This window comes from Trichosurus vulpecula, chromosome 7 (genome assembly GCF_011100635.1).
Source record: "Trichosurus vulpecula isolate mTriVul1 chromosome 7, mTriVul1.pri, whole genome shotgun sequence".
Taxonomy (NCBI): Eukaryota; Metazoa; Chordata; class Mammalia; order Diprotodontia; family Phalangeridae; genus Trichosurus; species Trichosurus vulpecula.
The window spans coordinates 251069540-251097131 of NC_050579.1; the positions used below are offsets into that span (position 1 = coordinate 251069540).

At 38.2% G+C, this 27592-nt stretch overlaps 1 protein-coding gene across 1 annotated transcript in view; it reads left to right on the forward strand.

Annotated features, from left to right (window-relative positions):
- The window catches only part of BTBD9 (BTB domain containing 9), a 552498-nt gene that overhangs the window by 344694 nt on the left and 180212 nt on the right, over positions 1 to 27592 (forward strand). Inside the window, exon 7 of the mRNA XM_036768793.1 lies at positions 17660 to 17769. Within this exon, the coding sequence (XP_036624688.1) occupies positions 17660 to 17769 (110 nt within the window). The remainder of the gene's footprint in view (positions 1 to 17659; positions 17770 to 27592) is intronic.

A 27592-nucleotide genomic window follows, 5' to 3' on the forward strand; every position in this document is an offset into this window, starting at 1 on the left:
TCCCTCTTGACCCCTCTGTAGCTTTTGAACCTGTCAGTCATCCTCTTCTCAGTAATCTCTTCTCCCTAGGTTTCTGTGACATTGCTTTCTCTCCAGGTTCTCCTCCTGCCTGTCAGACTACTCCTCGGTCTCTTCTGCTGAATCTTCATCCAGGTCACCATCAAACTTCTATCTACTTATATCCATGTAATAACAGAAATAACAAACAGCACATGTGTCATGATGTCTTCATCACTGCTGAGAGGCAAAAGAAAAAGAAAATCCTTTGAGGGGCTGAAATTGAAACTCTTCCCTGGGGGACTTTAATATTTGTCCATAATGCTTTTTAATGGGGAGTCCAATTTTTTTTCTGATACTATGCTTAATGTTAGATAATTGGAATGACCAGACTTTTATCTCTTACTGGACAGTGTAACACCTGACTACTTTGGACCCACAGGGGCCATTACCAAAATCAGACCTCTGCTTCTCTTTGGCTAAGCAAACTGCTGCTAACCTGAGAGATGGGTAACATAACTGGCAGTTTTAATTGCTGTATAATATGTAATAGCAACACAGGCATTTTATTAAGAGAATATTTTTTGAAATCAGTATTACTGTTCTCCAAAAGATTCTTCCACACTGAAGTAGAACTCATGCTGAGAAAATGTTGCCTGATATACAACCTAAATTTACCATTTTCTTAATTTCTTTGCATTTTTCTTGGTTATATAAACAGTTTTACATCTTTTCCCCTCCTTATATCTGCTTTATTTCCTCATTTTCCATTCTTTTCAAGACTTATTTGCCTAAGATATTCATAACAAGCACAATAGTGCCAATAAAAATCAAGTAGATTGTATTTCTGTTTTTCAGAGGTTTTTGAACTCTTTCTGTAAATGATTGACATCAGCTAAGAACCTAATTGATGATACACCACCACAAAATTAGCAGTTTATACTCTTCTACAACAGTAATCAGGACAGTTTTGTTCATTGGTCCATAGATACTTTTTCGTTTTTGTTCTTCACTCATTTTATTTTGGTGTTGAGGCTTTGCCACACTTTATAGTAAGAGACATACTTTCCTTCTAGAGAGGATTTTTGGTACATAGGAAAGCCACACTGTAAGATTCTAGAGCTGTTGGAAAGTAATTCAATTATCCATCCTGACCCTTACTCAGAACCCTTTCCTACATCCCATTCTATGCTGAAAATAGCAAATGCCAGATCTCAGACTTAGTTCTTATAAGCATCCACTCCTGTACTGTTTTTAAGTTGTTTGCAGTTGTGTCCAACTCTGTGATCCCATTTGGGGTTTTCTTGGCAGAGATACTGGAGTAATTTACCATTTCCTTCTCCAGTTCATTTTAAAGATGAGGAAACTGAGGCAGACAAGGTTAAGTAACTTGCTCAGGGTTACACAGCTAGTATTTGAGGCCAGATTTGAACTCAGGGAGAGGAACCTTCCTGACTCTGGGCCCAGCACTCTATCCTCTGGACCACCCAAGTCCTCCCCAAAACTTGCTTATCTCTTCTTTGTTCCACTTGCTTCAGACTGGAGACACAAATAGGTGTTCTCACCATTCCTACCACCTCACTCATACTCTACACCCTTTGGAGTTTAAGATCCTAATCCTAAGTTAGCACTGAAAACTAACCTAAAACACAAACGATGGTTTGGACTACACTGTTCGCTCCCTAAATTCTGTTTATTTGTTTCACTCTTTCCCTGGGTTATGGGAGTTAATTAGATGGTATCGGACACTACAAGGAGAAGTGAAAGTAAATAAAACGTAGGGAATAGTATCAAGAAAGGACTATGTCACTCTCCATAATCGTGTTGCTAAAAATGTGAAAGTAAGATTTGTAATAATCCCACATAATGAAATCACTTTATTAAGACTTTATATAACTTAATTTGGTATAAGTACCCCATAGGAGTTGGCAGCATTTCTCATTGTCTCTGGCATTTGTTAGAGGACTAGCTTTTAGGGTTTGGTGTTTTGTTTTGTTTTTGTTTTTGGCCCATATTTGAGAGTTGACTTTGCTACCACTGGAAATAGAAAGCAGGAGTTCATCCTATTAGGAAATCAGCAGAGCCTGAATAATTAAAATCAAAAGATAATCCCCCAAATCCCCTTCAGTAAAGAGTTTGAAGCCCCTCCCAATCAAATCTGCCCACAATTGGTTAATTCTCATCCTCTCTCCAATACCCATCTGCCTTTTCCCTTCTTCTGTTCTTTGCTTTCAAGCAGTAAAATGGCCCCCGTGGCAGCAGCTGGAGGAAGGGGTAAGAGTAAGGAGTCTGAATAATCCACATACTGAATTATTGGCCCCCAGGAGTTTGAAATTTCTTGGGCCTTTTCCCCCTTTCCAGGCTTTGATATTTTTAAAACAATTGAGTTTTAAAACACTGATTCTGTAGGCAGAGTTTCTGCCATGAGAGTTTTTGACTCAGCTGTGTAGGCTAGAAGGATTGTGCTCCTGACAGGGACTGCTCTGAATGACATGGTTTCCTTTTCCACTGAGAGTGAAGCAGAGAATGGCCTTTTAGTGCCCTTGTCTGTTAGACTGTACAGTCTTATAAGCTGAAGAGCAGAGTGTGGCAGGGGCAGCTCTGGAAGATAAGAAAGGTAATGATCAGAATGTGAATGCTACTCCATTTTCTGGAGTCAGTCTCTCTCTCTCTCTCTCTCTCTCTCCCCCTCCCTCTCTCTCTCTGTCTGTCTCCCCCTCCCTCTCCCTCTGCCTCTCCTTCCCCCTCCTCCTCCTTCCCCCTCTCCCTCCCCCTCCCCTTCTCTCCCTCCCCAGAAGCAGACATGGGCTTCCAGCCTATATTTCTTGGCTATGCTCACAACTAGTCTGAAACTTCATTTTAGATCTTCAAATCTTGGTGGCTTCTCTCTAAGATATGCTGGCCTTTGTTGTTAAAAAAAAAATGAAAAACCAAAACCAAAAAAGTATTTTCCTGGAATTGACAGCAAAACAAAAAAAAAAAATTGTTGAAAGGAGATTGCCCTTCTTCACTTGTGACTTCCATCTCACTTTCCTGGTTTAGCACTTAGGGCTGCATTCACCATATCTACGTCATCTACTTCTGCCAGTAGGGGGATCTACCATATATGCACCTTCTCTCGTTTTGGCACATCCTACCTGTGGCTCAGTTCAGATGCTTCCGGCAGAGCTACGGTGTTAGGAGGCCTCCCCAGGTTCCACAACTGAATCTGTACCTGCTCCACAGTGTCTAAATCATTCTATCTACATGTGGAGTGTGATGATTGTTCTAGTGAGAGAGACAAAAGAAGGGAGTGGTATTTTTCCACAGTTATCAAGATGAATCGAACAGTCTGTGAAGTCCGTACAGCTGTTTTGGTGTTTATGTTAGATGAAGGGCTTAGGGGAGTGTGAGAGCAAAGCTCTGAGTTATTTTCTTTTTGCTCAGTGGGAATTAATTACTGATTTATTATTTTGACACTATAGCGAACAAAAATCATTCAAGTGATTTGAATCATCTTGGCTGTGTGATGATTGGTTACTGGATTGTCCAGACTTGTATTTTTTATTAAACAAGAAGCCAGTCTGGAAGATAAGAGGACCTGAGGGGGCCAAGATTTGCATACGAACACTGTAGAAAACCTAGGTAAGATAGGAGAAAGGGTTAGAACAAAAGAGAGCAAAACATATTTTTTAAAAAAAATTATTTTCCTAGAGAGTGAAATATATTTAAAATAAAAGGTTTTAAGCTTGAAGGGCCAACAGAAGTGGGATTAGGAATGTGAAACCCAAAGAAGTTAAGTAATTTGCCCAAGATCACACAGGTGGTAGTATCAGCAGTAAGACTGGAATCCAAGTCCTATGACTCCAAAAACTACTGCCCTTCATTGCACCGCACTCTCTGCTCTATATAGACCGATTGGCTAACTGATGGAGGAAAGTCATAGACCCATTTGCATCAAAGCAGCCTTCAGACCTGAAAGATAGGTAAAGGAAGTAAGTTGAGAATGGTTTTTATCCTCTGTAATATTTATGTTGAATACTAGATGTTATTTGTATTGCGAGGCTGAGCCCAGCTATCCAGAATCCCCCTCAGAACATGTGCTAAGTGTCAAAGTGCCAGTGGTGCCAGCAAAAAAGGAAGCTAGGCAAGCATCCATCCACACAGAGCAACCACAGAGGTGCAGTTCCTAGGAAGAAATAGTTAAGTGAGTAATTAATTTGTTAATTAATAAATGTATTAGCTAATTTGGTTGAATGAATAGGTAAATGAATGAATACATACACACACTGCAGTCATCTAAATAACCACATATCACAGCATTATATTAGCAGTGACTATTTGTAAGGTAAAGGTCTTTTCTTGTTTGTTTAAAAAGGAATATCCTGTCTTGCAGAATACACATTTTAGGCTGTGTCCAGCCCACGCAGGCATTTTCCTTTTGGACGGTTTATATAACAAGCCTAGGGATTGACATTTTCTCTCTGATCACTGGCTTAGCACTAATGTCTGGCTGGTAAAGTCCGAGTTATGAATGGCTGAACTCTAAAGGCTTTTTAAGGGGAAAAAATACTCAGTGTACTCTGCCTTCCAGGCTACTCGTTAATTCACAGAAATGTGGAGTGGGGATAAGTTGGAGAATAGAGCCGGGTTGATCTTTAAGACCACTGTGAGTAATACCAAGGGGTATAGACCATAATGCTGTATTTTAATACAAGTTCAAGGTATCCAAAAAAAACATGTTGCATTCAAGCCCTGATCCTTTCCATTCCCTTCTACTGCTCACTTGAGCCTTAGCTCCATAGCCGTGTGGGTTGCCTTTCAGAATAACATCTTGCTTTTTTTTCTTTCTTTTGGTTCTAACATAATGACAGATTTCAGCAGCAAAATCTCTCACACCAATAGAGCTGAAGATTAATAATCCTTCATGCCATTTGAAAACTGCAGTACAGGCTTCTAGACAATATCAATCATGTGTTTCTAGCTTTAGCAGCTCCTGAGATACTATATTACATATCACATCCTTCATGCCAATTTTGGCACATAGAGCAGAAACAAATGTCTTCTCTCTGTCTTTTCCTGTTGTTTCCATTTCTTTCACTGGTAAGGGAGGATCCTTCTCAGGTTTTCTGTTTGGAATCCTCACTTATTCACAATCTTTGCGTTCTGGTTAACAATCTTATATCCAGATCAGTGTAAATTTGCTTGAGAGATGTGTAGCAAGTTCATGGATCCGTTAGGTCACAGAATTTAACCATGGTAACAGTATAGATTTTCTGAAGGAAAATTCTGTGAGCCCTGAAGCAGGAGATGACATTTATAAGTGTGAGTTTCTGGGTTTGGGTTTGTTTTCCCAAAATACATTACATTTAATTGTCTGAGGAACTTGAACATTTCTCCAGAGTTCCAATGCTTAGAGATACAGGGGTTTAGAGAGTTTTATGTACTATGAAGTATCACTATTTTCATTCTGAAAATCAGCTAATGCTTCAAGAAACTCATTCGGCATGAGGTTTTCTTTTATTCTTTTTTTTATCTTATCTTTGTATCATCAGTACCTAGCACGGTGCATCATACATAGTAGAAACATAATAAATGCTTTTTGAAATGAATTTCTGATTACTCAAAACTCTAAAATCAAGGTTTATTATTTCCTTATTTTTCGTGCTTTTTTCTCAGTCCTCACTAACCTAACAGATTTAGATATGTAAAGGACCTTAGAAATCATAGAGTACAACCTCTTCATCTTAACAAATAAGGAAACTGAGGCTCAGAGCTGTTAAAGGACTTGTCCAAGTTCACACTAGTAGTAAGTATCAGAGAAGAGATTTTATCTGGGGTACTCCAACTCCAAATCCATTGCTCGGTCCACTCTAGCACAACTCCTCTGTCTTGCTTTTGCCTGCAACCCTCAGTCCTATTCTCAGTTCATGTAGGGCAGTCCTTTTCAATAGGTTAAATCCCTGATGCCGAATGTTAACAGGATAGGAAGATTCTTAAGATTGTCTATAGGGGAAAAAAAAAATTTTTCTATTGTCTATAGGAATTGTCTATAGGAAAAGCCAGACTCTAGCTCCTTTCACTGCCCTGCAGAAACAAAACAAAAACATGATACCAATTCATTGGATCCAAAATAACAAAGAAGCATGCCCACTAAGATTTTCTGTACAGTGAAGAGAGAAACTTTCTTTAAGTATTAAGATGTTAGGCAGATTTGTGGTTACAGGCCATATTTGGTTTTAAAAAGAGTTCTTTAAAATTCCTAGAGAAACTCACTCATTTAATTTTCCCTACCTTCCTTCTACTAAAAATTCTTTTGGATTCATTTTTCTATTTTCTTTTTAAATAATACTTTATTTTTTGCCAATTGCACGTAAAAACAATTTTTAACATTCATTTTTTAAATTTTGACTTCCAGTTTCTCTCCCTTCCTCCCTCTCCTCTCTACTCCCTGAGATGGCAAGCAGTTTGATATGTTATATATTTATAATCATGTAAAACATTTCCATATTAGTCATGTTGGGGGGGAGAACCACATAGGAACCCCTTGGTTTTGGGGGGGCACATGAAAAAAAATGAAGAAAGTGAAAAGTAGTATGCTTTGATCTGCATTCAGATTACATCAGCCCTTTCTCACAAAGTGGATAGCATTTTTCATCATGAATCCTTTGGAATTGTCTTGGATCATTGCATTGATGAGAATAGCTAAGCTATTCACAGTTCTTCATCATACAATATTGTTGTTACTATATATATAATGTTCTCCTGGTTTTGTTCACTCTACTTTGCATCAGTTCATGTAAGTCTTTCCAGGTTTTTCTGAAATCTTCTAGCTTTGCCATTTTTTTTGTAACACAGTAGTATTCCATCACAATCATATATCACAACTTGTTCAGCCTTTCCCCAGTTAATGGACGTCTCCTCAATTTCCAATTCTTTGCCACCACACAAAGAGCTGCTGTAAATACTTTTGTACACATAAGTCCTTTAGCCCCCTCTCCCTCTAAAAATGTAAAATCTCTTTGGGATACAGACCTAGTTGTGGTGTTGCTGGATCAAAGGGTATGCACAGTTTTATAGGCCTTTGGGTATCATTCCAAATACTCTCCAGAATGGACCACCGGGGCATTAGTGTCCTGATTTTCCCACATCCCCTCCTTTTCCACCATATTAACCAGTCTGATAGGTGTGAGCTGGTACCTCAGAGTAATTTTAATTTGAATTTTTCTACTCAGTGATTTAGAGCATTTTTTTCATATGACTTTAGATAGCTTTGGTTTCTTCTGAAAACTGCCTGTTCATATCCTTTGCCCATTTATCAATTGGGGAATGACATGTATTCTTATAAATTTGGCTCATTTCTGTATATATTAGAGATGTGAGGCCTTTATCAGTGATACTTCCTATAAACATTTTTCCTCCAGCTTTCTGCTTTCTTTCTCGTCTTGGCTGCTTTGGTTTTGTTTGTGCGTTTAGTTTAATATGATTAAAATTATTCTTTTTACGTCTTGTAATACTCCCTATCTCTTGTTTGGTCATAATTTCTTCCCTTGTCTATAGGTCTGACAGAAACTATTCCATGCTCCTCTAATTTGCCCATGGTATCACCCTTTGTGTCTAAATCATGTGCCCATTTTGATCTTATCTTGGTATACAGTATAAGAAGTTGGGCTCTAAATCTGGTTTCTGCCACACTGTTTTCCAGTTTTCCCAGCAATTTTTTTTCAAAAAGTGAGCCATTGTGCCAAAGGCTTGGGTCTTTGAGTTTCTCAAATATTAGATTACTATGGTCATTTACCACTATGTATTGTGTACCTAATCTATTCCACTGATCCGCCACTCTATTTCTTAGTCAGTACCAAATTGTTTTGATGATTACCATTTTGTTTAATATGGTCTGAGGTCTGATATAGCTAGGTATTTGTATATTTTCTTAGCAATATACAATCTATTGTATATTCCCTGGGGGGAAATAGCCCAGTCATTTTAAAGATAAAACTTTTTTTTTAATTCTCAGAATTTTGGGTTGAGGGAATTTAGTAAAAAATATGCAAATATTGAAATTTTAGCAATTTAGTTTTATTCCTTCAAATACCTTTGGTGTTAGTTTCAAATGTTTTATTGCATAATAAAACTAATCTTAGTCCTATGTAAGAATTTAACATCAGCATAAAACAGTAGCAGGAATTATTCTACTCTTATTTTTTAAACCTTCCCTTTCTCATGATAAGAGAAATATTTATATTTTTTCATGTTAAATCCTCAATGTTCCATTTCTTTTTTTATAAGGCACTGTAAATTATATTACTCTCCCTCAAAAAATACCTATTAATAGGAAAATTAACTAAATGGTAAGAGCAGTTTCCAGACTAATTCCTCTCTAGGAATAACTTCATAACTTGCTTATTAGGGGCTTCACTTGTATTCTACACCTATAAGCAGTATAGCTTGCCTCCAGCTCAGAATCACTTAAAACAAAGCCCATGATCCCAGGAAGAATTCATAAAACTCTTCTTATATGATACTCTGATCATATCTATAATTGGATATTGTGCAACTGAAAATCCCAGTGTTTGTCCTTCAGATCTATTAGTAGTTTGCTACTGTAATATTAAGCTAATCAAATCAGCTACCATATCTTTTCAGTCTTACATCAAGTTAAAAGATCATTTTTACTGCATGTTTTTTACATTTTTACAGTGATATGATCACAGACTGTAGACTTCTTCATCCTGGGCAAGGTTTATTCCTATTCTTCCATATATCCTTCACAAAGGATCCATCCTATGTAGCTAAAAACTTTCCATTAGGTCTTTTTTGAATTTTGTAGATACCAGTTGGAGCCCTTAAGCTCCCCATCTGTATTACATGTAGCTTTCTCAGGCCCATCATGTGTCTCTGGATGGTCCTTTGAGTCACCTCAATTTTAATTCTTTGGAAATTACGTTTTTCAGATTAATTTAAAAAGCATTTATTGAGTGCCTGCCATGTGTCAGACACTGTGTTAAGGACTAGGGATACAAGGAGAAAAGTAAAATAATCCCTGTCCTCAAGGAACTTACATTCCTCTTGGGGAAGCATTGTATACTCTGATAAATAAATAAAAAATATGCAATATACAAAGTAAGTGAAGATTCACAAGAAAGCATTACCAGGAGAATATCTGTGTTTTCCAAAAATGGGGTTTTTTTCCAGGGAGCAACTTGGGGTCACCAAAAGCTTCGTGTAATTTCTCAAATTTATTATAGCCTGCTTTCTTCCTATTCATTTCTCATCCCAATTCATTATTCTGTGTTGCCTGTCACAGATATATGTGCATATATAAACAATATACATATGTACACATGTATATGTGACATTTTTATGTATATAAGAATACATATATACGAGTATATATACATACATATATTTATATACTGACTCACCAACTCAGTGGGCTAGCTATCTAATAGCATGTGTTATAGTCTGAATAATAGTCATTTTTCATCTATTTTCTTATTACTGTCTGGACTATTGAACCAGTCTTTTTTGAGGCATGATGGAGCTCATTTAGGAAGCCCTGTAATGTCCTGAGACTTGAAGCAATCAGCATAGCTTCATCCAGAAACAAAGGCATCTAGAGGACCTTAGTCTATGGGGAATCTCTCTTCTACTTGGACTCTGTTCAGATCATTCTTTGTGACAGCAGTGAACACCATCAGTGACCATACATTTCCTTGTTTCTTGCCCCATCTTATGAGGTTAATATCAGAGCGTTGTTGAACATAGTTACATGTGTGGTTGTATTTATTGTGAAATCTTACCTGGCTCTCTAAAGCCTTACTCCAGCGCTTTATTGTGATGTGGAGGTAGGTAGCGTTCTCAAAGACTGTGCTAGAAAATCATAACCTCTGGCACTGGTGACAGACTGAGTCTGCTATCTAGGAGCCAACCTAGCCACGATTATAGGGAGGTTCATTACTAGTAGGGTGGCCATGAGGTGAGGAATCCTTTGATCATGGCAACCCATGAAACTGACCCATTTTAACTGGCTCTGCCTTGTGTCACCCCTTTCCTTTTACACAGCAATGACAGTGGAGTAATAGTAAAATGATGGTAAGTAAGATGATGCTAAGAATTAATATAGCTTTTAGACAGCCTAGAAAATGCAAATGAAAATATATTTATTAAATACTGTATGAAATCAATTAACATTTATGAAGTACCTCTTACTATGTGACAGGCCCTGTGCTGAGCACTAGGGATACAAAAAGAAACAAAGGACAGTCCCTGCCTTCAGGAAGCTTAAAATCTAATGAGAGAGAAAACATGCAAACAAATATGTACCAAACAAGCTATATAGAATATAGAGAGGAAATAATTGACAGAGGGAAGGCATTGTAACTCAGAGGAGCTGGGGAAGGCTTCCTGTAGAAGGTTGATTGTAGTTGAGACTTAAAGGAAGCCAGGGAGATCAGTAGTCTTAAGTGGAGGAGGGAAAGCATTCCAGGCATGGGGGAGAGCCAGAGAGAATGCCCAGAACCCAGAGATGGAATGTCTTGTTCATAGAACACTCAGGAGGCCCCTGTCAGTAGATCAGACTATATCTTGGGGAGTCAGGTACAAGAAGACTGGAAAGGTAGGAGAGGGCTAGGTGATGAAGGACTTTGAGTGCTAAACAGAGCCTTTTGTATTTGATTCTGGAGGAAAAAGAGAGCTACTGGAGTTTACTGAGCAGGGGAGGTGTGGGGTGTGTGATGCATCAGACTTGTACTTTAGGAAAATCACTTTAGTGACTGACTATAAGATGGATTGGAGTGGGGAGAGACTTGAGGCAGGCAGACCCTCCAGGAGACTGTTGCAGTAATCTTGGTATGAGGTGATGAGAGCCTGCGCCACAGTGATGGCAGCATCAGAGGAGAGAAGTGGGTGTATTTGAGAGATGTGGCAAAGGTGAAATTGACACTGGATGCAAATAAAAAAAATAAACAATCAGTACTCTCAAGGAGCACATACTCTGCTACATTCAGCTCTCAGGAGGTTTCAGCTGCAAGTCGATGAAAAGACCCTGGGATTCTTAGAGTACAGCAGGAAAGCAGATGGTAATGCGTCCTCTTTAATGTCATTTTCATTGGTCAAACTATATCCATTCCTGATGTTGAATCATCTGATGGTACCGAGGACTTTTTTGTCAAGAACTTACTTTTCTTGGTCTTTTGTATCTGTGACTGATGAGTAAGTTGGGACTACAGCACCTACGGAAGCAGTTGCCAGGTCACATCTCCAAAATTGGCGATTTCCTGGATAATGGCTGCATCCCTCTCTGTGTAGAGTCAAAACTGGTGTTCTGGAGGACATCGCTACTATCTAGGGCTCTTGAACTCAGAGTCCTTGATTATCTCCATTCTGGGTGTGAGGAAAGTTGGTGGTCAAGATAGTGGTGGTATTTTGACCCACTTTATCCTACCTCCTGTCTCTTTGTCAGGATGCTTGGCTACTTCATCTAGGCCGGATTGCTTTGTCTGCCCTGTTGATGGTTGGCAATTGGTGGTAGTGGTGTGCTAGGCCTTTTCTCTATATGTGCTCTCCTAGACAATGGCTTTGGGGACTGGGTTTTGAAGCAAGGCTGGTGGTCTGAGTGGTGTAACTATTCCCAAGACTCTTTATATTATCTGCCTATTTGTCATCTGGTTGGCAGTTGATATTCCTAGATACTGTAAATGTGTCTTTGTCAATGACCAACAAATTGACTTACTCTTATAATTAGACCACATGTGTACTCAGAATCATAGAATTACAGAATTTTACAGTTGGAAGAGACCTTAGTGGTCATCTAACCCAGCTACTTGAAAAGGAGTCCCCACGATAATATATCCAGTAAGTAGATATTCAGCTTCTGTATGAAGATCTCTTGAAGGTAAGCAGTTTCGATTTGGGATAGCTCTAAATTATTTAGGAAACATTTTAGATAATTTCGTGATAGAGTTATAGAGATCTTTCTACCTAGTTATTTACATTTTGTTTCCCCCATTAGAATTTAGGCTCCTTGAGGGCAAAGAGCCTTTTTTAGTTAGTTTTCTGCCTTTTTTCAAAAAAGTACTTATCACAGTATCTAGCACAGAGTAAGTAATCAATGCTTAAAAAAATGCTCGTGACTGATAAATAAAATCAGAAGACAAAAGAAAGGTGAAACTAAATGTATGGATTGCATATAAATTCTTACTCAAAAGAGTGGGGGTGGGAAGGTGCTTGACAATTTCATTGTGTCCAAACGCATAGAGAAACAGCATTCTATAAGATGCTTTAAGATCATCAGATCATAAATTTTAGCCCTTAAGGGATGTGGAGATCATCTAGCCCAACTCCCTCATTTTACATATAAAGAAACTGAGGCCCAGCCAGTTCTGGTGATCTGCCCAAAATTATGCAAGTTATAAGTGACAGAGCTGAGGATGAACCCAGATGCTCGGGCTCCAAATGTAACATTCTTATATCAGGAATTAGCTGTGTCTTTTTCTTGTCCAAGACCACAATCTCTATTTTGTCATCTTGTAGTACTTAGGATGGAAATAGGAAAAGGCCACTGTGAAATAATTTCATATGCACTGAAAATGTTCTATTGTACAGAATGAAGATTTGGAAAAATCCTGCAGTATCTTCCAAAAGAAACTGTCCTAGACTTGGTGATGTCTCTCTGTTCCTAGTGAAAGGTGGTGAAAAGAATGATGTAGAAATATGTTTAGATATGAGAAATGAAAGAAGCCAAAAATTGTAAATAGGACTCAGAAGCCTCATGTCTTTTAATTATTAATACTTTTTTTTCAGAAAAGAGAAGGTATTGAATTTCTGACAAGCATGAAATACCATAATTTATAATTAAAAATACAAATTATTTTTATAGCAAAATATCACTTAAATCTTTTGTTATCATAGAGTTGAGTCATGTAGTGATTTAAATTAGCCATCCTCTTCACACACCAAACTCAACTATTTGCTTCTGGAAAACAAGAATTTTTGTCATTTCAGTTGCCTTTCAGTTTGGTAGTAAATGTATACTTGAACATGGTAAAACACTTCTCAAAGCTAATGGTCATTTAGCATTTAGGCTATCATTTAAGCCAGTAACCACTTTGGGCTGACTTTGGAACAGTATTTTGAATCCCTCAGTTCCTCCTACAAAAACACCAAATACTTCTGAGGCACTTTGTTGCTGTTACTAGAGAAGTCATCACTGGAGAAGATTTCCTTAGAAAAAAAACAAATATTTTCTGTTTCGTCGTGCTGTTCCTATTCTTTCAATAAATAATTTTCTACTTGCTGCCCTAACAACAGGGCCAATAATTATTCCCACTTCCATACTTTTGGCTTGATAATAACGTCACTAATAATGAACCCTGGACCATAGGAAAAAACCTGAGGGGCACAGTATATGACTCTTGGGAAAGAGACTTTATTTGCCATTGAGTATTAATGGACATTTTTAACTATTTGTGGGCAGTGGGCAAGTAACAAATATTGGCAATTACAGATCCATACCCCAAGTATACAGCATTCCATCCATTTTTTGAGAATATTCTGTATCTGATATATCCGATGTATCTTAAGTACCTCATTTTGACCATAGCAAAGACCTAGTTTCCCTTCTGGCTTCTCTAGGCTTGTTATCTGGATATAGTCAGTTGATAAAATCTTATCCTAGTGGCCAATCTTAAACTATCTCTGATATTTCCAGAATTCCTTACTGTCACTTAGATTACTATACTTTGGCATCTGACTTTGGTTGTTCTTATTTGAGCTCATTTAAAATACATCTCACTGAGTTAAATTTTGTTTTGTATTAATATTTTTACCAACGAGATTCTAATAGGTAATTACTTAGGAAGAAGACTTTAATTACGTGTGTGTGTGTGTGTGTGTGCGTGCGTGCGTGTGCGTGTGTATACTCTAAAGTCTAGAAACTGAAGACTACTGAGGCATTAAATTCTGAATGTGTATTACTACCTTTCTTCAACCATTTTTCTTCTCCCTCTCCTTCCCCCACCCCAGGATTCTTTACATTAAATGTATATCATATTATGACTTGAGGATGAAAGCTTCCTAAAGGCAGGAGGAGATTGAGACATGGGTTAGGAACTTCTGCCTTCCAAGGGCAAATCAAGTAACACCGAGTAACATGCATCTGGATGAAATGATAGCACTGCTTAGAATGTATGCTCCTTGAGGGCAGGAGCTGCCTTTTTTACTTGTATTTGTGTCTCTAGCCCTTAGCACAGTACTTGGCACCTAGTAAGCCTTTAATAAAGGCTTCCTGACTTACTGACTGACATCATTCTCATGTAACAAGCAAAAGAAAAAAATAAATTGAGGGCAGTGTTTTCTGTTTCCTTAGATTGAAGATACCTTTCAGTCTCAGCAAAACCAACTCCCTCCCTGTGTGTTGCCAAGGGTTCTGACCTCTTATAAAGGGAAGGTTCCTAGGAACTTCCATAATTAAACACCCCCTTCTCAGACAGAATTTGAAATTTAGCCTTCACTGGAGAACAGAAGATGGCCTAAAGTTGTCAAAAGGAAAAGCAAAGGCAGGGTTGAAAACAGACTGTTGCACAAGGGCTTCCTGCCTACGGCATCCATCCTCATCAGAAATGGCCAATCTGTTGCATATCTGCCTTTCTCAGCACTGTTTAAGTTTTAATTATCTTCCTACTGGCTGAGCTGGTGTAGAGTGCCTTAGAGAGAACAAAGAATGTCTGTTATATTTTTCCAGCGGTGTCCCTCTACAGTCTTGATAAAGCCGACTGCCAGCAATACTCTTATTATCAGTTTAAATCTGAGGCTAGCTATACGTTTGAGAACTGATGTTGAAAATAAAAAAGGAAAGGAAAATAAAATCTTAAGCTTTAGCTTTTATTCAGAAATACTTATATGGAAGGACATGTGTGTTATCTGCTTTCATTGTTTAGGTCAGATCCAGACCCAGAATGATTTTTTTCAAGGCAAGAGAAAGAAATAAATGCCTCAAAACCTTTAATAACTTGCATCTCTGAGGCGCCACAATATATATTTGGAGTATTCCAAACCAGAGAATCATCACTGGTTTGACTCCATCAGGAAGTGTTGCAGTTTGAATTTTAGTAGAGAAAGGGGCCCTAGCTGGCTGGGAGGAAGGTAGAGGAAAGCACTGCCTCAGTCAGTCTTTCCATGATATTTTTGTAAACTATTCAGCAAGCTTATGGGGACATAGAGATTATTACAGAACTGGAGTAATTAAACTTGTTCAGGGTGTTATATTTAACAGGCTAATCAAGAAGTGTGATTTACAGCAGTAAATTGCTAATTTGACCTCAGGATTATGCATTGGAGATAACATATTCTGCATTTGTACAGCACTTTAAAAAATCTAATGATGTCCCAGAGTATTTTACCAACTGTATATCTGTTATTGTGTTTACCATAATCAGCTTTAGGGTTGTAAAGTAAGTCATTTTGGCAAATATTTTCCTTTTTAATTGATATTTTCCATTCCCAAGTTAGCTGGTTATCGTCAAGGAAAAAATTGACCCATCTTTTCAACATGGAAGTCTGGTTCAGTTTTGTATGAAAAAAGGCAGAGTGAGCACTGGGGAGAGGGATGCCAGCCCAGGAGTACTTTAATGAGAAACTGAGCAAGGACTTCTAGGCCTTGTAAGGTCACTTAGACCTTAGACATAGCAGTCTTTGTCCTGTGGTAGAGACCTAAAAATTAGAAAATTTCCATGTGAGACACTAGCCCCCAAATAACTTTATATGAAGAGTCTCTACCTGGTTCATCCTGCATTGCTGGGAAAGTGCTCTGATCTAATTCCACCAAACCCCTCCCCTGACTACGTTTGGGTTGCTGAGAGCGGCACTTCCACACTTTGTCACTGCTACATGCAGTTGAAAATTTGATGATGGTCGAGTTGCTGTGGGTTGAGGGAAATTTACAAAATTAGATTCTGATCAAGGTGCCAAGTTTAACACCCCTTCCCTTCCAGAAAGCTGCCAACAGGGTTATCACAGCCAATAACGGTTGAAATCCTGCACTGCTTTCAAAACTCAGCAAAATAAAACCCCCAGACCCAGTTAAATCAGCATAGCTACTTTATATCCTCCTTGAAGTCAACAGTACCTATTGAGGCTGACCTCCTCCCTAGCCAAAGGGGTCTGCTCAGACAGCCTGATCCAGCAGCTGCCTTTGACTCTCTACGGAAAGAGTGGTGTGTCCCCGCTGTGTGCATTAGCCCTCAAAGCTGCATGTCTGAGAAATAGCATTTATATTGGTTTTGATGATGAGTGATCAACTCATGTTGAGGAACAGATGGCTAAATGAGGTACACAGGGAATGCCCCAAGATTCAGGCTAGAAGTGGGAGGTGGGATAGAGGAAAGAAGGAACGAAATAGCCCATAGTATGAAATCCAGACTAAATCTCCTTAGAGCTTTAAAAAAAAACCCAACATTTATATTATAAAGTTAACTTGGAATAATGAAAAATGAGTAAATCACTGAATTACTGAGCAGTATTAACTTGGACATATAATTTTATCAGCAAAATGAAACATTGTTTTATATAGCAGAGGATTTTACAAAAAATTTATCCATTTTTCAGTCTCTTCTTTGAAATCTGTTCCTTTAATATGCACCCGCCTTCATTGTGGATACTAGATAATTTGGGAGAGAATTATTAGTTAATCAAGTTATTTTCCCTCAGTATTTAAAAATTTCCAGTGAGACATGTTGTGCTCCACGTGGGATTGTGTAGCACTCATAAGAGTGAATTTGTCTGTTCGTTAACCTGTGAACTATCTTGTCCCTTTGGAAAGTGAAGCGAACAGGCTGATCCAAGGTTAATGCTTGTTTGTTGAAGGTGAAGCCTCCAGGGTAATACAAAGGGTGAAGAGGCCACTGTATTCAAGAGCTGCTCAGTGAGACTGTGCAGATGACAGTTCTGTGCAGCAGAGAGGGAAGTCCAAAGAAAAGAATGGAGATTGCAAAGCCTAGACTACTAGCATTGATAACCATTTCTTGTAGTCAGGAAAGGTTTTCAGCATGAATGAAGTTGGTGTCTGATGTGAGTATAAGGAGGTAATTTTACCAATAAAGATTTAAAAATGAAATTAAAAGACAAGGAAATATGTGGTTAGTTTGAGGCTTTTAGTTTTAATTTTGCTTTTCTTTTAAACAAGAAAGCAACATTGATTAATTGTTTATCTTCAGTTAGTAGAATCCTTCATTATGTTTGAAAATACATGACTTGGTTGATTTGGGAGGGTAGGGGATGAAAGTATATTTATGTCTGTGTTGGAGAATTGGAGGCATTCTTGCCACAAGTGGAGCTAAGAAATTATTTACAGTTTTCAACTGCAAATGACTTCTAAATATGTAGTTTTATTTGGCATTCCAAGTTTGAATTAGACAGGAACCTTTGGTTTTCTAGGTATATCAAATTCAAGTTCTAAAAAATTGTCAGGAAAGTGACATTTCTTTAATTTGCTGTAATTCTTTTTGGTTCACTTGGAGCAAATATGAGGTCTGAAATCAAGTACATGTTTTCCTTTACTCTTTTTCCCTTATACATAGTTGTTTTCTATGATATATTTACCAAGTGTATCTTATTCAGTCGTCCTTAGATTGGTGGTGATAATTCACTGTTTTAAACACATTTCTTTTTCTTGCTTTTCCTTCAGGTATGTTCGAATAGTTGGAACACACAACACAGTGAACAAAGTTTTCCACCTTGTGGCTTTTGAGTGTATGTTTACAAACAAAACCTTTACTCTTGAGAAGGGTCTGATAGGTAAGTGGTGCATCTACATTTTTCTTATTTAAATTTTTTTCAAATATATAAAAATATTGCTTTAACTTTTCCTAACTCATCTTTTTTTTAGTAGCTTTGAAGTAGTACCCAGACACTCAGTGGAAATTTCTCTGTTCAGTTCTCTTGTTATGTGACTGAGTGACTTGGGAGTTTAGTAGTATATATAATCATAATAATAATTGTTACAATTATTCCTGATAAACTTTTACAACAAAGAAATTCCTATATCATACTAGCAAATGAGGGTTCAGTTTACTGATTTATCATTTATCTGTATTTGCTGTAAGTAGGCTTATCTTTGATACATTAAAAAAAAGCCCTTTATGATAGATTTTTCTTTATTTCATTATAAGTAAAGCTAAGAAGGAATTTTTTTTGTAGAATTAATCAAATTATTCATCTCTTCTCAAGCTACGCAGGACATGATGCAATTTGGCTAGATGGATGGATGGATGGATAGATAGATAGATAGAGTTTAAAGGTTGAGTAGACTGCTGCCTGCCACATTCCTTGACACATTCCTTTTTCCTGGGTAAACTAAATTTTGGGAGTTCTGTACAGTCCATATTGGTCTTCCAGAGGTGTCTTTTCCCATCCAAACTGGACCTTCTCTAACTCTCCCCACCATGCATTCATCATCTTAATACCAGATGACAATTAAGACTCCAAATATGCTGCTTTTAGGTTGATTCCTTTCAAAATAACCCATTCCTTTCCACTATTTCCATAGGATCTGCAGTAGTTTAGAGTTAGATGCTTCAGATAGTTCAAGCCAAGAGAAGGATTATTTGCCTTTACTTCCCAAATATTTGTCAGTACCTAGATTTGGGCTATTGATTCTTGTTACAAGGTAATATTTTAAAAGCTAGAAAATGGAAATGTGAGTGCGATTTGTAACTATTTGCTATTTTTTGTTATGGTCATGTACTAAGTTCCCTAACAGTAGCTGCTCATTTGAATACATTCCAAAAGAAGAATAAAATGGGAGGGCAAGAAATATGACATCCCAACTGGACCCTTGTAAAAAAAAAGTGGTTTTTTTTTTTTTGGAAGTCTAAAATAAGTAGAATCTTAGAACGTTGGGATTTTTTTTTAAAACATTTACAACATTTATTTCTGTGGAATTTAAGTGCTTTGGGTTTGGAGCTGCTACTTCTCCTTACATTAAAAAACAAAGTTGTTGTCTGGTTGGTTGGTTGGTTTTTGTTTTTAATTTTATAGAACACTTAGATTTGAGCAGGAAGGAGTTTGGTTTAAGGAGAATTATTTGCTCTTTTCTGACCCAGGTCTTTCCCCTACTCTAACCCTCACAGGATGATTTTGCGGTTAGAGGACTAAACAACTTAGTGCCTACGATGTGCCAAATACTTTACTAGATGCTAGGAAAGGTACAAATAAAGATAAGATGTGAACTTTGCCCTCTTGAAGCTTCCAAAGTGGGAGAGGGACACAAAACCTAAATTTAGATTGAACACAAGTGAGAGGCAGCATAGTGTGATGAATGTAAAACCAGCCTCAAAGTCAGGAAGCCTTAGGTTCAGGTCCTGGATTTCAGTACCCCCAGGCAACTCTCTAAGACCTGAATTGTAGTACATTTGCTGATGTGCATTCGTAGAGGGAGGCAGTTTCCTTTCAGTAACAATTCCCTAAGTCAACAAGTTGCAAGTCTAGACCAAAAAAGGTTTAGTAACTATAGATTATACTAAGAATTTAAAATAGGTTACACAATCCTATGCAAGACTGAATTGAGTCCAGTACAGACAGAAGGACGGAAATGTTAAGTAATCCAAAAAGGTGGGGAGGGGTCAGGTAACCTCCTGAAAGAGTTTGGAATTCTTCCTTAGGTAGTAGATAGCCACTGAAAGGCTTTAAGCAGGCTGACATGAGATCTTAACCTGGGGAAGATTCTTCTGGCAGCTAGCTAGCTGAATGAAAGATATCTTAGGGGTGACTAAGGGATCAATGTTGGGGAGGCCAGTTAGCAAGGTGTGGAAGTGGTTCAGTCTAGTGGTAAAGAGGACATGTACTAGGGTAGTAGTGGGACTAGAAAGAAGGGAAGGCTTTAAGAAATATTGAAGAGGAAAAATAAACAGGATCTGGTCATTGATTTCTTTTAAGAAGAGGGACAAAGCAAAGATAACATTGAGATTTCAGGCATAGGTGACAGAATGAATGGCAGTAAGTAGTGCTCTTGGCAAAAATAAGAAAATCTGAGGATCAGTTTTAGAGAGATAGTCATTAGAAGGAGGTTAGGTCATCAGGAATCAACCTTCTTTCCATATTTAAAAATATAAAGAAATGATAGTCATCTGCTTTTCCTCTGTATATAATATTCTCAGACATAATGGATAAAGAAGTACCATTTACTCATTGACTTGAAGTTATTCCATGAATTCCTTGGGATGTTGATGCACATACTTGTGGAAATCATGATTATCAAAGAAGTAGAGTAAACAGAACTTCTCTGGCAGAAGATTACAGTAACAAAAGGAAGAAAATTGTAACCAGTCACAGGGACAACACTGAACTAGTCAACATTATTGGAGGACTGATAGGCTTTGGCCTATTGCAGGGTAGAAAAAAGGTCTCAGCAATCCAAGAAGTTCTTTGGGTGGCTTGTGAAACACTATTCTCTTGGACCTTCTTTTTTTTTTTTTTGTGAAGCTGAAAGGATTGACTGAAGTTAGCTCTGTAATCATCTGCCTGTCATCATCTCTCACCCAAATGGGAACAGTGGTGCTGATAAGCAGAAATGTATATGCACCCACTGGCAGATGACCTGCATTGAAATCACATCTGTCCCTTGCTTTTTAATATTTTCTCAGATAAAAGCTGCCCCTGTACTGGGCAGATGGGGAAAGGTACTCTGGAGGCATCGTGCTGAGAGTACAGATATTTCATTGTCCTCCAACTGACATTGCTTCTCTTTAGTTATATGTTTACTTAGTTTGAGATGTTCTATGAATGAACTTAGGTGTATGTGTGTGTGTGTATATATACAGAAATTCTCCTGCCTTCCTTTCTTTTAGTCATCACATAACCTTCCCTATACAGTAACTGTTCATGAATCCTATTTCTTGTGTTATCATCTGTTCCCCACACGAGCCTTGTGCAGAGGAGCTGGGGTGTAATAAATGTTATTTTTGTGTTGGTGTTAGCCTGTGGTTGAGATCCTTTTTGAGGATCTTATCCTGCCAGCAGAGCTTGGAAGGGATACTGAAAATAATGCTCAAGGTCAGTGATGTTTATGATAGACCTCCTAATCATAAAAAAAGATAAATATGGCCCAAAATCTTGAGTTTGATATGAAATTTAATGTCATGTGGGTACTATAATCTGCTCGTTGGCCTCTCAAAAGATGTAGTAACCTTTTTTATTCTACCCTCTACTTTATCTCTTTTTAGCTAAATTATTTTTAAATTAATTTTTTTGTCAATCAGCAAAAATCTACCTTCACTCTCTCTTACCCCACCTTGCCACCATTGAGAAAGAAAGAAAAACAAAACCCCTGTTACAAACATGTAGAGTCAAGTAAAACAAATTTCCATATTGGCCATGTTCAAAAAAAATTTTGTGTCTCATTTGCAGTCTTAATCCTTCACCTCTCTATGAGGAGGCTGTTAGAAAATTTCATCCATGGTCTTCTGGAATCATGGAGTCAGATTCCAAAGGACAGTGGGATAGGTAGAATATGGTGAGATTTGAAGTCAAGAGAGACCTGTTGTTCTCCTGGTTCTGCTCACTCACTCTGGATCAATTCATACAAGCCTTCCAGATTTCTCTGAAACCATCCTCATCATTTCTTACAACACAATAGCATTCCATCACATTTATATACTATAACCTGTTCAATTATTCCCCAGTTGATGAGCACCCCCTCAGTTTCTAATCTTTGACACCTCAACAAGAGCTATAAATATTTTTGTACATTCTTTTTCAGAATTTGTTTTGATAGACAACCCTCTCTTACTCTCCGTCCCTCTAATTCCTCTTTTTCTCTTTTCCCCTTTCCCTCCTTTTTTCCCTGTTGAGTACAGAAATGTATTATTCCGTGTGTGCGCGCATGTGCAGATGAGAGTAAAATTCAAGTGTCAGCCACTCCTTCCTCCTTTTTTGAGTGTACTTCTTGAATATACCCTGATTCTGAGACAATTTTCCCTAACCTTCCTCTCCCTTTCCCCTCTAGTACAGTCCTCTTCCCTTTGTAGTTTTTTTTTTTAAGATCATTAAAATATAAGACAATCCATTCTTGGCCTTGTAATTAAATTCTTTCTATGATTTCTGATGATAATAGGATAGTACAGTGGATAAAACGGTCCAGATAAACTCTGGACTTTGAGTTAGGAAGACCTGAGTGCAAATCCACCCTTAAACATTTACTAGCTATGTGACCCTGGGTAAGTTACTTAATGTCTGTCTGCCTCAATTTTCTCAACTGTAAAATGGAGAAGATAATAGTGCCTACTTTGCAGGGTTGTAAAGATAAAATGTCATGATAAATTGTAAAAAGCATTTAGCACAGTGCCTGGCATACAGTAGGCACTTAACAAATGCTTATTCCCTTCTTTTCCACCTCTCTATATTAGAATGTAAGTAATTTATTTTTGTTCAGTCCTTATAGTTGTTCATTCATATTTACCTTTTCATGTTTCTCTTAATTCCTTTGTTTGAACTTCAAAGTTCCTATGTAGCTCTGATCTTTCTTTCATCAGGTCTGCTTATAAGTCCATTTTCTCTTCTTTGAGATTATACTGTTTTGCTGGGTAAGGTACTCTTGATTGTACGCCTATAGCAGGGGTGGGGAAACCTACCAGCCTCAAGGCCACATGTGGCCTTTTAGGTCCTCGGGTGAAGTCTTTTGACTAAATCCAAGTTTTACAGAACAAATCCTTTTATTAAGGGAATTTGTTCTGTGAAATTTGGATTCAGCCAAAGGGCTGCCTTTGAGGACCTGGAGGGCCACATGTGTCCTCAAGGCCACAGGCTCCCCACCCCTGCGTCCTATTCCAGGCTCTCTGCTCCTTTGCATTGATGGCTGCTAAGTTGTGTGTGATTTGTACTGTGGCCCCTGGGTACTTGATTTTTTTTTTCTGCTTATAGTATTTTTTCTTTGATTCGAAAGTTCTGGATTTTGTCTATGATGTTCCTGGGAGTTCACATTATGGTATGTCCGGCCTGGTCCTGGTGCTGCTTTCTTGGGGGTATTGAATCATTCCAAGATCTCAGGGACAGCTCAGGCAGGGACTTGCAGATTTTCAGTGCTCCTAGAGTTGTGCAGTCCAGGGCAAGTCTTACTGCTACCCTTCTGATCTGAGCTCTGCAAGTTCTTGACTTGGATGTAGATCTGGGCTTGTTTCCTTTGAGTTTCTATTATGCCCTCATCACCAGCTGGATAGCTCTTCTGGTTTAGAGTAATAGAACTATAAGCTTCCCTTTGGTCTAGGATTCCTGCCCTGATTATTGCTCTGCAGGGTACAGATTGGGCCAGAAGTTGAAAGTGAGGTCTCATTCTGCTTCTAAGTTCTGAGCTGTATAGCTGCTGTTTGCTTCTGAACTTAGTCCTCACTCAGTACGCAGCCTACAGCCTGTGGCCACTCCTTACCTTGGAATACCACCAGATGTACGTCCCCTCCTCAATCCACCCTGAATCTGACCAGAAACTATGTAGTGAGAGGCAAAGCTGACATTTGGCACCTATTCCTATCCCTGCACAAGATTGTGGTACCCTGGTATAGGCCTGGAAACTCTTCTTGGCACAGCCTCTGTACTCTTTAAGTGCTAGACTAGAATGCTTCTCCTCTGACCATCTTCCTGTCTTTGTCTGTAGACCCCCATCTGCCTCTCTCGGCTAGCCTTGGTTGGACAATGGTACTCTGTGACTTCTTGGATTTACTGATTAGGTTTTAGTCTGATGAATTTTCTAGATCTGTCTTGGAGGAGTTTCGTAGGAAGGAACTTACTGAACTTTTTCTTGCTGCTCTGCCATCTTGGCTCTACTTCCTCAGCAGCTTCTTTTTAGAAAGCTGGTTCCCCAACTCTTAGTACCATGCTCAGCACATAGTAAGCGCTTAATGATGCTTTTGTTTGACTGCCTTTATTTTATTGGTTGGTCTAAAAATACAAACTGATCATAACTCAGCAGTTGTTTCAGCCATGTAAGAATGCTGTTTTCTTCAGTTTTAGTTCTGGCAAGTTTTTAGAAATGTAGGTGAAAAGTCAGCATGTGCTTAATTCTGTCAGATTTTTCCTTACTAACACCTGAGTCTTCTGCCAGTGACTGGCTACATGACCTCAGGTGGGTCATTACACCTCTCTGCTTCAGTTTTCTCATCTGGGAAAGTAAGAGCGCTGGAAGGGAAGAGATACTATCCCTTTCAGCTCTAAAATTTGACTCTCCTCTGAGTCTTGCTTTATAAACTCACAACCAAGATGCAGTTTAGCAATCCTTTCTTCTGTTACTTCCATAAAGTCCTTCAGAATCTACCTTTAGGGAAGGAAATGTGAGCCAGTTGAGGCTTGTGTTTATTTAGAAAAACATTAAAGTACTTGCACAGACATTAAAACATCCCTATGGAGGCCTTACCTCATAGATAAAAAAGACCCCCTCTCTTCTTATCATCAGTTAGCAAACATTTATTAAGTGCCTTCTGTGTGCCAGGCATTACGCTAAACCCTGGGGATGAAAAGAAAGGCAAAAGACAGTCCCTGAACTGAAAGAAATCACAGTCTTAGGCAGGGAGACAACATACAAATAACTGTATGAAGACAAGCTACTTGTGAGACAAGTGGGAAATAGTGCACAGAGGGAAGGGATTAGAAGGAAAGTGTAAGCTATCTGAGGGGGAGGGGATGAGGCTGAGCACTTCATAGCTATTTCATTTGATCCCTCATATCATGCTGAAAGCACATTGTCCCTTCACCCCAGACCCACAACTAAATTCATTGTGTTAGCTTTAGAGACACTGAGCAAAGCCTGACTCTACTATACTCAAAGCTTAGTGTTCAGTTACTATCCCAGAAAATCAGAGAAGAATTCCATCATCGACTTTGGTCCTTTAAGATTATTATGCTAGCCACTTGTCCTTCCATAAGAACTCCATTGTGTTAATGGCATGTGTGTGTGGTGGGGGTGGGGGGGGAGGTGGTCTGGCTCTTTGCTAATCACTGGGCTGTGTCTACCAGAATAAGCAGGGTATTTAAGAACTGTCTCATTTATTGCGCACCTACCAGTTCAATGACATAGTACTGGGCTCTCAAATATTAGGAAGGTAGATAACACAAAACCTAAAAACATGGTCCTTGTCTTCAAGAAATCTAGTCATATTTTGAGGACACATAAGTACACAGTTAAAGCTCTGAAATGTATGCATGCAGATAATATGTACACGTATGTGGAATGATTCACCAGTTAAGTTTGGCATCTCTCGCCTCATCCAAAAAAAAAGTATTTTAATTGTACTTCGAAGGATTCAAATCCTATTAGGTAACAATGAGAAAGTATTTATTTTATATGGATATAATAAACTTGTGGAAATGGTAACTCTATAAGGTAAAAAAAAACTGAAACCATAAACAGATTCCAAAAAGTTTTAAATAAATTAGTAGAGAAAAGCCATAATGAATTAAGGGAAAATGGAATGACTTGAAGTATAACTAACCTTTGAGTTTGCTCTCCCTCAAAACCTTCCTTGATACCACAAATATTGGATTACATGAAGCATGGATTTGACCTAGGCTGAAAAATGTTATATCCTTATGAAAATCAGATGATGTTCTGGCAAGATCGTGTTGTACCAGATGCTGCTGAATTAGCTGAAGTGGAACCAAGCAGATAGCTATCCATTGGGTAAAATCTGAATTTATTGGCATGCCATTTGTTTCAAATCATGGTACCAGCAATTAGTAGTGCTGACTTATAGGGAGAAGCCACCTAGATAACGCTATCATTGATGTAATCATGGCATCTTGTCATATCTCTTTGCTTGTTCCCCAACATAGCTCATAGAGTAAAAGAGATGTTTGAGGAGGTATCCCCTCCCCCTGCCAACAAAATGTAGTCATTCTCTTGGTGACTACTGAATTATCCAGAATTTCTTGAGAAGTCATCTTAATATTGAAGATTCTTCAAAAGTTGATATTAGTAATGTAATAATATATGTTATCTGTTGATAACATGTTTCAAACCAGCTCTTTAGATATCACTGTTGTATTACTCAGTTATTCAGAGATTAATTTGGCTTTCCTCTGACCATGTATATTATTGTTTTCAGATAGTAGAGTATTAATTTCCAATTTATCCACTATAGCTTATTTATGCATAGTTATTTGCATGCTGTCTCCTCCATTCAATTATGAGCTTCTTGAGAGCAGGGACTCTTTTACTTTTCTTTTTACTCCCACAGTTTAGTACAGTGCCTAGAACATATTAGATACTTAATAAATGTTTATTGACTGACTAACTGTAACCTTTGGTTTTGAAGGCTTTGGGGACACATAATCCAAATGTGTCTTCTCCCAGCCCCATAGCCCAGTGTAATGGGATTTGGGTGTGTTACTTATTGATGTGAGTAAAATTTAGTGATCATATTTCAGCTTGTCCCTGACAAGTATATCAGTCTGGGAAGCAGTAGTCTTTTGAGGTTTACTGGCCTGTTAACATTGGAAAGACTTGTATGTTTCTTTTATAGCAGCATTAGATAGTTAAAAGCAGGAATAGGTGCAGTGCTTTCAGAAAGTATACTTGAAAATCACAACATTACCTGTGGTAAAATTATCATAAAAACTGCCTGGTGCTCTTACAGGGAATTACTAGAATGCTGCCTGCCTAATGACAGGAAATGGCAGTCTATGAGGTTGTTTTCCAGGAGGCCATGATGGAGCCAACTAAAATTTGTAATAAAGTGAAGTGTAAAATGTAAGTGACTCTAGCGAGATATAAAAGTGCAGAAGGTGGCAGAATGTTCAAAGCAGAGTCTTTTAGAAATGATTTGTGTGAAATACTAGAATGCCTAAGCTAGATGCTTCCAAAATATGAATTTACTGAGTTCTAAATACAGAGCAATCACCAATGCAGATAGGTCCTGTGACCTAGTGGGAGACAAAAAGAGGAGGAAGAGAACCTTCTCTACCAAGAGTAGGCCGTGAGGCAGTGGCTTACATTTTTGCCTGTGCAAGGAAAACTGAAAGGTGATGGCACCCACCCTGGGGGGCAGCAGCAGAGTAGTGAAGGGTCCTGACCTCTGCAGTTTCCCTTTTCTTACTCAGTCAACCCAGGAAGCCAAACTACCCATTGAGAGTAATCATTTTTTTTTCAAGTGGCCCTTTGGTGAATTAATGTACAGTTGATGTCTGTTATAAAAATTGCAAGCATGGTGCAATAAAACCTTCTCGGTGAGCTGTGGGAGCACACTAAAAGGTGTATGATTGGAGAGACTTTGATTTTATCAGAATGATTTTAATATTAATGATGTATTCGAAAGAATACCGCAGTGTTGCAGAAAAAACATAGGATGAGTAGTCAAAAAACCCTGGTTCTGCTATATACAGTAACAGCCAGTATTGTACGATGATCAGCAGTGAATAGCCTAGCTGTTCTCAGCGGTATAAAGATCCAAGACAATTCTGAAGGACCAATGATGAAAAGAGAAGAGCTGTTAGAATCCTAATGCAGATTGAAGCATACTTTTTTTTTAACTTCACTTTTTGGGGGACAGGGGGGGCGCGGTTCTTTCACAGCATGACTAGTATGGAAATATGTTTTGCATAACTGCACATGTATAAAACCTTTATCAAATTGCTTCCC